Raw genomic sequence first — 10,687 nt, 5'->3', positions numbered from 1 at the left:
AGAACACCATATCCTTCAATGGCTGCATGACTCAGCTCTTTGCTGAACATTTCTTTGCTGGAGCTGAGATCGTCCTGTTGGCTTTCATGGCCTATGACCGCTATGTAGCCATCTGTAAGCCCTTGCATTACATGACTATCATGAGCCCATCTGTCTGTACTTTCTTGCTGGGAATGGCTGGGATTTTAGGTTTTCTTCATGGAGGGATCCAAGTTTTGTTCATGGTCCAGTTGCCATTCTGTGATAACAATGTCATTGACCATTTTTTGTGTGATTTAATACCTCTCCTGGAACTAGCCTGTACAGATACTCACACTTTGGGGCCCCTGATAGCCGCCAACAGTGGATCACTATGTCTGCTCATTTTCTCTATGCTGGTTGCTTCTTATGTGGTCATCCTGTGCTCTCTGAGGACCCATGGCTCTGAAGGGCGTCGCAAAGCACTGTCCACCTGTGCTTCTCATGTCACTGTTGTCATCTTATTCTTTGTACCTTGTTCATTCCTGTACCTGAGACCCATGTCCTCCTTCCGTGCTGACAAAGCTGTGGCTTTGTTTTACACCACAGTAACTCCCATGTTGAACCCTTTAATCTACACCATCAGAAATGCAGAAGTGAAAACTGTCATGAAGAAACTCAGGGGGCAAATAATGAAAACTGGTGTTAAATGAACCTTGGGATTAGAGTATTTATAATAAAAATATCTAGTGATAATATAGATTTATTCCCCTTCTGAATTCATTAAACTTGGTACAATTATCCTGTCTGGATCAGTTTTCTTTAGGACCACATATATTGTGGGCAGGGTCAATGTACCCCTAAGGTACAGTAGGCATGGTGCCTAGAGCCCAGAATAATTTTAGGAGCCCCTGAAATGGATTAATATTTTTAAAATAAGAAGAAAAAATGAATAATCCAAATCCAACTTGCAGTATACTCATCGTTATAACAATTCATTCATAAAATATAATCATTATTATTTTTTTGGAGAAGGACTCGTGAAGACAAAGGAGCAAGAGGCCACAAAAGTCATGATGTTGCCCTGATTGTGTGTATGAAACAGTTCAGCAGCAATATTTCAACACTCTTTATACCCAGTGCTACAACTAGAATGTAGTTTTAATTTAAAAGAGAAGGGGCACCTGGGTGACTCAGTTGGTTACGTGTCTGACTTAGGCTCAGGTCATGATCTCAGGGTCCTGGGATCTACTCCCATGTCAGGGGTCCCACACAGCGAGGAATCTGTTTCTCCCTCTACCCATACCACTGCTTGTGCTCTCTCTCCATCTCATAGAAATACATGAAAATATTTTTTAAAAAATAAATTAAGAGAGGGTAAGTAAGTATAGAAGCAAAAAGTTTGGAACACTGGAAAGTCTTCAGGAAGGACTTTCATCCAAATATACTTTTTATTATCTTCCTATATTTAAGAGGTTAATAGATGTTCCCACACCACAGCAATGAAAAACTCTTTACTTGTCACAATCCCAAGAAGAGAACATTTCCACACAAAGGTACTTTTTAAAAATTACATCATCACCATTCCCTGTAGTATACAATTGTCTACATAAAGAACTGGAGGCAGAATTGGCTGATCCAAAAGAAATATAAGTGACCAAGTCTCTAGAGTTAAGGTAGAAAATATCTGTATGTTAAACTCATGTTTTAGACATGGACAAAGGAAGACTCTGAACAGCTGGGGCAGGAAATGACCAGTGATGTAATAGCAAGTCTGTGTCACAAAACTGAACAACAGTGACCATGGATCTGGATTATAGAAAAGATTTCATAACATTTGCATAATGAAATTCTAGGAGAGATTCAGAAATACATGCTCTAAGTCAGAGATTAATTGCTTTGGATCAAATAGGCTTGATTTCTCATCTTGTTCCTGAATTAATTGGCCTTCTCAATATAAACATTTTGCTTCATCTCTCTACTGATTTTTTAATCTATAAAATGGAAATAGCATTACATACAATCTTAACTTGTAAGAATTAAATGATTTAGATTGAAAAAATGAATCAGCTAAAAATTATTGAAATTGCTCACACATGGTTTCAACCTTCAGTGATGTCACCAGCACAGAAAGTATGCCATGGACAACAGGAGCCCAAGAACACTGCTACTAACCATGATCACGGGAGAACCAAACATCTGTGCCAGCCTCACTTCATGTCAAAATAAGTCATAAAAAAAAGTCAACTACGTATAAGTAGGGACAGCATAGTGGTGAGTTACTATCTCAGCAAGGAAACTAATGGGACCCGTGAGCAGATCTCTGGACACTAAAAGCTAGCCCACCACCAACTCCCCAGTCTGGGATACAAATGCCCTTAAACATCTCTGCAGTAACAAATGGGGGAGCTGGTTGGAGCAACAGTGAGATGTCTGAGCAGAACTAATTTCAAAGCTCTCACTAATGATGGATCCCCATCTGGTGCTCTCCAAGGAGGAGAAGGGAGAGCCCAGTGCCAAAGACCACAGACCAATTTCTGTACAGAGCTTGGGATTCCTGAGGAAGAGCTCAGAAACTTGTCTTCAGAAGGTAATTTCACAACCAGGGATTCGAATATCATGTGATGCTGGCATTTCTCATGTTCTCAGGACTTTATGTCAGGTTAGATCACACTCTCTATGAAGGCCTTTTAAAGGTAAATATGTTGCCATAACAAACAAACCAACAGACTCTTAAATAAGAGACCAAAGTGGTGCTTACCAGAAGTGCTTGTGTGGGGAAAGGTGAAAGGGGTAAAGGAGATTAAAAGATTCAAACTTCATTATAAAATAAGTAAGCCAAGGGGATGAAAAGTACAACATAAGGAATATTATCAATAATGCTGTAACACTGCTGTATGTGGACAGATGGCTGACTACATTTATCTTGGTGAGCACTGAATAATATATAGAACTGTTGAATCACTATGTTGTACAGCTGAAACTGATGTAATATTGTATGTCATGTACACTTCAATAATAAATTCTAAAAAATAGATGTTTTGCCATAATTTCCTGAGTGACCATCTTCTAAATATATGCAAGCAATAGTATGTTTAAAATATCAACTTATCTTTTAAAGATCTAGCTGTAGTTCCCAAGAAGATGGGGTGAAATATGATAATATAAAAAAAAAGATGATGAATCTCATGCTGATGTTGACACAGCCAATGTTTCCCAAGCATATTCTGTGAACATAATCCTACCTACACATTCCTTTTTCATGCTTTAGAGGCAGTGACTTTAGTCCTTATTTCTTTCATTAATTTAAGTCTCAAATAGTGGAACATACCTCTGTTTAAAATGTCCTTTACAAAAAGGAATAAAAAAACTAACAAAACTGTTTTAATAAAAAAAAGAAAGAAAGAAAGAAAAGAAATGTCCTTTACATACCACCAGAGGAGAAAATTCAGAAATACTGGGCCATTAAAGCAAACCCAAGTTCACCCCCCTCAACATTTGCTTCCCTTGAACACATTCATACCACTTCCACATTTGGTATATTCAAAGGAGCAAATCAAGCTCTGACCCCTCTGGAAGTCAGCAAGAATCTACCTCCAATCATATCAGTCAGATTAGCAAATTATCATATCCATTTGTGGCCACACAGAATGTCTTTATTCACATTCTATTTCCTATAGGATTCATTACTAGTGTTTCTCAGGTCATCTGAAAAATGACCCCATGGTAATATAGCCACAAAAAACCAAGCCAAACTATACCTGTAGTCATCTAGCCGTAAATGGAGTCATCAATACCTAATCTCACTTCTTTTCTCCAAATTATCCAGTTGAGAGTTCTCAGGTAGAGCCTGAAAATCAGCAGGAGGACAAGTCCCATACTATGGAGAAAACAAGTCCACAGGATTTTTCTAGGCTTAGTCTTTCATCAGCGACATATGAGAGGTGGTAAGAGTACTATCTTTTGTTCCAAAGTGGTCCCCAGAAAATAGCATGAGTTCATTCTGCTCTTGAAAACTGATCCGCTTAAAAGTACTTCTACCTATTTCTATTCATTACTACCTTTGTCCCAAAACCTCTCTTGATCATCAGATTTCCTAAATCACCATACTATTTCTCCACAGGGCTGACTATAATAGAAGCTGTGTTAACACATCTTTGGGCACACACCCAGGCAGATATCCTAAACTCTGATAGGAAAAGAATCAAAGGGGTGACATTCCCACTTGGTAACTGGGCTACATTTGTAGTTTCCCTAAATTGGTTACATGAGAGGAAGTTATGATTCACCCTAAAGTAACTTAGGAATATATATCTTAATATTTAATTACAAAGATATTGTGTCTTGGGCATCTATATCAGTTTCCCTCAGTACACATAACTTTAAACACATAATGATGCTCATTGGGTCAGGCAACACAAAAGAAAAATGTTGTGAAATGGTGAAGATAAGAAAATGTGGAATGCCATCATTGTTCATCTCCTTTTATCCTACTAACTCTAAAAAAGCTTCTAGTTGAGACATCAACTGTAAAGATTTCACAAGTTTTCATATTTGAAAGGACTCACAAGAACCCACAAAGCATAGTCACAAAAAGCATTATTTAAAGACCAATGATACCGTGATACAAGAAACAAAGTACAGGCAAGACTGTAGGCCCAAGAGGTATCCAAACATTCCCCCACAAACAATCAAGCTTCAGCTGCAGCTGAACAACTAAGACCAGCATGAAGTAAGTCTTAGCTTCAGGAAACCTCAAGGCAGAAGTTTGCAATGAGGTGATTATGTCCCTCTGGTTAAGCCAGCTACGCCAAATAAATGCCATCAGTCAAAAAACAAAACAAAACAAAAACAATTCTTGAGTATTTGGGGACGTTGAAAAATACATTAAAAACCCCTGCAGTCTTATCCTACTCAAGGGCCAAAGCCAGGCATAACCACAGATAAGAACAAACTTTCCTGTTGTGTAGTAAATAACTCTTTCATACACAGTCTACCCTTTCACTCTGATGAAGACTAAATCACTCATAATTATTCCTTCTCCTGCATATTTGTACCATTTATAGAACAGGAAAAAGGGACAAATTCCAAAGTGCTAACAAATTGTATAAGAAAAAAAGAGAGAACTATTTTGTCTCCCCCCACTACTGAAATTCAAATTTTATGAAAAGTAGCAATAAGTTGACTTAAGGTAACAATTACTAATTGTTAACTCATTTTAGTTCCCCCTCTACCAATCAGATTTCATTGGATGAACATCATGGGAGATGCTAATTCAACTTCCTAATACATGTGATCATCAGTATCAGTATTATAGATTTTGTTGAAATCAAATTAATTTTACCAGTTACACCAGTATTAAATCAAATAACAGTTGCATTATTACTGAGTGATTGGCTCCCTTTCTAGCAGCAATTACTTCTTCCTATTGAATTAATTTTTATTCAGACCCTTCATTTGATATAACCCTGGGTTTCCCTCATCTTCTGGTCATCCAACCCCCCTGCGGCAGACTGCATTGGCAGTCCATTGACTACAAGCCTCAGAAAAGCCATACTATATCACTATAGTTACAATACAGATCTTCTGGTACCACAAGAAACACCACTCTTAACTCAACAACACGGAATGCATTTATATTTTCTCTTTATTTAATCAGCCTCTATACAGCTACTTTCCATACAGACTGATGGCTCTTCACACTGGAGCCACCATCTATACACCAAACTGCTTGTTAGACATGCTCCAAAAACTGATCAGAGGGAAGGACCCATTCAGCTGTGAGGGCAACTCCTCAGAAGGATCTAATGCGGGGCTCAAAGGCAAGGCAGCCACTTGTTCATATGTGTATTGGGTTCTTTCATTCTTTAAATATTCCTTTAAAATAATCTTCTTTTGTAATCTGACCATGCTTGGTTCCTTCTAAGTGTATCCCATCATCAGTTATATTTGTGCTCAGTTACTTGTATTTTTGAAATATTAAAAAAGGTTTTGGATGCATTTATCAACTATAGTATTTTTCTATTGACTGATACATGGGTTTCTGCATTCAACATTTTTTCTGAATATAAATGGTTGTTTCACTAACATCTTCAATACTTCATTTATTTTCTCTTCATTTATGTTCTTTCTTGATATTATAACAATCAAATATTTCAAGGATAAGAATAATGATCTGTGGGTTTGCTCATCTTTACTCTTCTTTCAAGAATTTGGAGTGTGAAGAAAGATATGTTTTACCTTTGAGATAAAATTTGCTCTATGGAATAATGATATTATCAATACCCCTATGCTATTTGTTATGTTTCCTATTTTTATATGGGAGAAAGGTCAGACACAGTAAGACTAAAGTCTGTTCACATCCTTCCATGGCTGCTAAGCAGTGAGAACACAATGAAGAAACAGACTATCTGGCTGTAAAGAACATACTCTGTCCAACAAATTAGGATGCTTTTGCTTCCTCACCTTTAAAGAACGTGCTTTCTAAATATATCCAGACAGTTTCTCCCAGTCTTCCTTAATCTGAGTTTTAAATGCAAAATACCCTTGGAAAATACACATGACAAAATTGCCCAAAAAGTGAATTCTAAAGTTTCAAGTAAATCTGCAGGATTTTCATTTTGCAGCTGTGGATATCTGCCTTAGCTAANTATTATATGGATATCTGCCTTAGCTAATAGGAACAAAAGTATCTAGCACAAAAGAAAGAGTTACTATTAACTGAGTAAGCCAGACAGAAGACTACACATTCAAATTTGGAAGACAACCTTCAGACCAATTGCAAGGCAATGCAATGGGAAGTAATCTGAGATACAGACAGAATGCCATTCCAAGAGGAAGAACTCAAAGAAAAGGAGATTCAGATTTGACCCAGGACAAAAGTTCTCCAAAAGAAAGAGAGAAAATCCTGAAAGCATATCAATACCAAAAAAATCAACAAAGTAAAAAGGAAGATAGTAAGAAAGTAAAAGGGGAACAGAAGAACTACAAGACACACAGAAAACAAAATGGCAAGACTAAGTCTTTGCCCATAAATAATTATTTTTGTATGTAAATGGGTTAAACTCCCCCAGTCAAAAGACATACAGTGAGCACATGCATTTCTTTAAATCCCACTCTATGTTGTCTGCAAAGACTCACTTAAGCTTTAAGAGGACAAACTGTCTCAAAATGAAGTGATGAAAAAGATATTCCATGTGAATAGCAACTAAAGTATGGCAGAAACTATACTTATGTCACACAAAATAGACTCTAAAACAAAAACTGTCACAAATAAGGGCTTTATATAATGATAAAAGGGTCAGTTTCCCAGGAAGATATAACACTTATATTTATGCACCCAACATGAGAATATCTGAATATATCAAGCAAATATTAACAAATCTAAAGGCAGAAATAGACAACAACACAATAATACTAAGAGACTTCAATACTCCACTTTCAATGACAGGTAAGAACACATAGTCAGAAAATCAGGAAGAACACAATGGATGTGAACAACACTGTTAACCAAATGGACCTAATAGACAGATATAACACTTATATTTATGCACCCAACATGAGAATATCTGAATATATCAAGCAAATATTAACAAATCTAAAGGCAGAAATAGACAACAACACAATAATACTAAGAGACTTCAATACTCCACTTTCAATGACAGGTAGAACACATAGTCAGAAAATCAGGAAGAACACAATGGATGTGAACAACACTGTTAACCAAATGGACCTAATAGACAGATATAAAACATTCCATCCAATAAAAGGGGAATATACATTCTCCCCAAGTGCATGTGGAAGATTTGGCAGGACAGATCATATATTAGGTCACAAAAAAGTCTTGAAAAACTTAGGAAGATAAAAATCATACAAGGTATTTTTTCTAAACACAATGAAGTGAAACTAGAAAGCAATAGCAGAAGAAAAACTGGAAAATTCACAAATATGTGGAAATTAAACAACACATTATTGTACAATCTATGCGTCAAAGAAGAAATCAAAAGGGGACTTAGAAATATTTCAAAACCAACAAAAATTTAAAACTATACACCAAACCCTGGGGCATACAGCAAAAGGAATGCAAAGAGGGAAATTTATAACAATGAACACCTACATTTTAAAAGAAGATCTCAAATAAATAACCTAACAGAATCTCTCAAGAAATGAGAAAAAGAAGAACTAAGCCCAAGTTAGCAGAGGAAGGAATACTTAAGATTACACTAGAAATAAATGGAAAGTAGAAAAACAATAGAAAATGATCAACGCAACTGAGTAGTTTTTTTTTTTAAGTAAAACATAATTGACTAGATACATTGAGAAAAATTCAAATAGAGGAAACTGGATGGCTCATTCGATAAGTGTCTGACTCAGGTTCAGCTCAGGTCATGATCTCAGTCTGATGAGAATGAGCCCCACGTCTGGCTCCACACTGGGCATGGATCCCCTGTGTAAGATTTTCTCCCTTTCCCCCTCTCCCTCTGCTCCACCGTGCCACCACTCCTGCCCTCTCTCTCTCTCTTTAAAAAAAAAAATCAAATAAATACAATCAGAAATGAAAGAGCAGACATTAAAATTCATGCCACAGAAATAAAATGATTATAAGAGACTACTACAAATAATTATACATTTATAATTTGGAAAACTTGGAGAAGTACATAAATTCCTAGGATCATAAAATATACCAAATCTGAACCAAGAAGAAATAGATAATCTAAACAGACAACAATGGACAAAGAAATTAAATCCATAATCAGAAACATCCCAAGAAAGAAAAGTCCAAGACCAGAGGGCTTCACTGGTGAAATCTACATACAACATTTAAAGAAGAATAAATGCCAATCCTTCTAAAACACTTCTAAAAATGTAAAAAGGAAAAAAACAGTTCTAAACTTGTTTTATAAGGCCAGAATTTTTCTCTTACCAAAGCCAAAGATACCACCATAAAAGAAATAAGCAGGCCAATACCCCTGATTTACATAATGGCAATAATATTAAACAAAGTACTAGTAAACTGAATTCAAAACCATATTAAAAGAATCATATACTATAACCAAGTGGAATTTAACCCTGGAATGCAACAATGATTCAACATGCAACAATTAAACAATAGCATACACCACATTAACGAATGAAGGATGAAAATCATAAGATCATGTGGAAAAAGCATCTGACAAAATTAAACCCCTTTCATTATTGAACTCTCAACAAACCAAGAATAAAAAGAAATTATCTCAATATTATAAAGGTGATACATGACAACCCCACAGGAAACATCATACTTAACAAGTGAACAACTTCTTTATTCAACAAGTGAATAACTAAAAGACTTTCCTCTAACACTAGGAACAACAACAAAAAAAGATCCCCTCACGAGTTCTATTCAACATGGTATTGAAAGTCCTACCCAGAGCAACTGGGCAAGAAAAAGAAATAAGGCATCCAAATTGCAAGGAAGAAGTAAACTTCTTTCTACTCAGGTGACTTGACCTTCTATGTAAGAAACCCTAAATATTCCATACACACACACACACACGCACACTCAAAAAATATTAGGACTGATCAACAAACTCAGTGAAATCAAAGGATACGAAATAAACATGCTAAAATCAGTTGCGTTTCTTAAAACTAAGAATGAATTATCCAAACAGGAAATTAAGAAAACAATTACATCTATGATAGTATCAAAAACAAAATACTGAAGAATAAACTTAACTCAAAAGGTTAAAGATTTGTAAACTGAAAACTACAAAACTTTTATGAAAGAAAGTAAAAACAAAAAAAAGGCAAATAAATGGAAAGACATTCTGTGTTTGTGGAATGTAAGACTCAGTGTTGACAAAAGTCCATACTACCCAGTGTGATATAGAGTCATTGCAATCCCCATTATAATCCTGATGGAATTTTTCAGACATGGAAAAAACAATCCTAAAATTCATATGGAACCACAATAGACCCCAAATAGCCAGAGAAAGAACAAAAAAGAACAAAACTGGATACATCCCACTCCTGATTTCAAACTATATTACAAAGTTATTATAATTTAAACAGTATAATACTGGCATAAAGACAGAGATAGAGACCAATGCAAGAGATTAGGAAACCCACAAATATCCCATGAATATACAAGTAGTCCACCGATCTTTGACAAGGGTGCCAAAAATACACAAAAATAATAAATGGTGCTAATGGTGCTGGGAAAACTGGATATCCACATGCAAAAGAATCAATTGAACCCTTATCTTACACCCCCATAAAATAATCTACTCAAAATGGACTTAAAATGGAAGCCCTGAAACAGTAAAACTCTGAGAAGAAAATATAGCAGAAAATCTTCATCACATTGGAATGGGCTATGATTTCTTGGACATGACACCAAAATAACAGACAACAAAATCTGCTGTACAACTAAGGAACAATTAGCAGAGTAAAAAGACAACCTATAGAATGGGAAAAAAATATTTGCAAACCATATGTGTAATATGGGGTTAGTATCCAAAACACAGAAAGAACTCATACAACTCAATAGCAAAGATAGGCCAGTGATAGGTGTTAAGGAGGGCACATATTGCATGGTGCACAGGGTGTTATATGCAAATAATGAATCATGGAACATTGCATCAAGAGCTGGGGATGTAATTGACAGACTATGGACTATGAGAAACAAACTGAGGACTTCAGAGGGGAGGGGGGTGGGGGAATGGGATAGACTGGTGATGGGTGGTAAGGA

At 36.0% G+C, this 10,687-nt stretch overlaps 1 protein-coding gene across 1 annotated transcript in view; it reads left to right on the top strand.

Moving 5' to 3' along the window:
* The window catches only part of LOC100471483 (olfactory receptor 4C45-like), a 9,756-nt gene extending 9,085 nt beyond the window's left edge, over positions 1-671 (top strand). The window contains exon 2 of the mRNA XM_034644807.1: positions 3-671. Coding sequence (XP_034500698.1) covers positions 3-671 — 669 coding nt within the window. The remainder of the gene's footprint in view (positions 1-2) is intronic.
* The last annotated feature ends 10,016 nt before the right edge of the window (positions 672-10,687 follow it).

Source organism: Ailuropoda melanoleuca, chromosome 16 (assembly GCF_002007445.2).
Source record: "Ailuropoda melanoleuca isolate Jingjing chromosome 16, ASM200744v2, whole genome shotgun sequence".
In the NCBI taxonomy this organism is placed as follows: domain Eukaryota; kingdom Metazoa; phylum Chordata; class Mammalia; order Carnivora; family Ursidae; genus Ailuropoda; species Ailuropoda melanoleuca.
The sequence above is the reverse complement of the archived record's forward strand: the minus strand, read 5'-3'. Positions and strand labels throughout refer to the sequence as shown.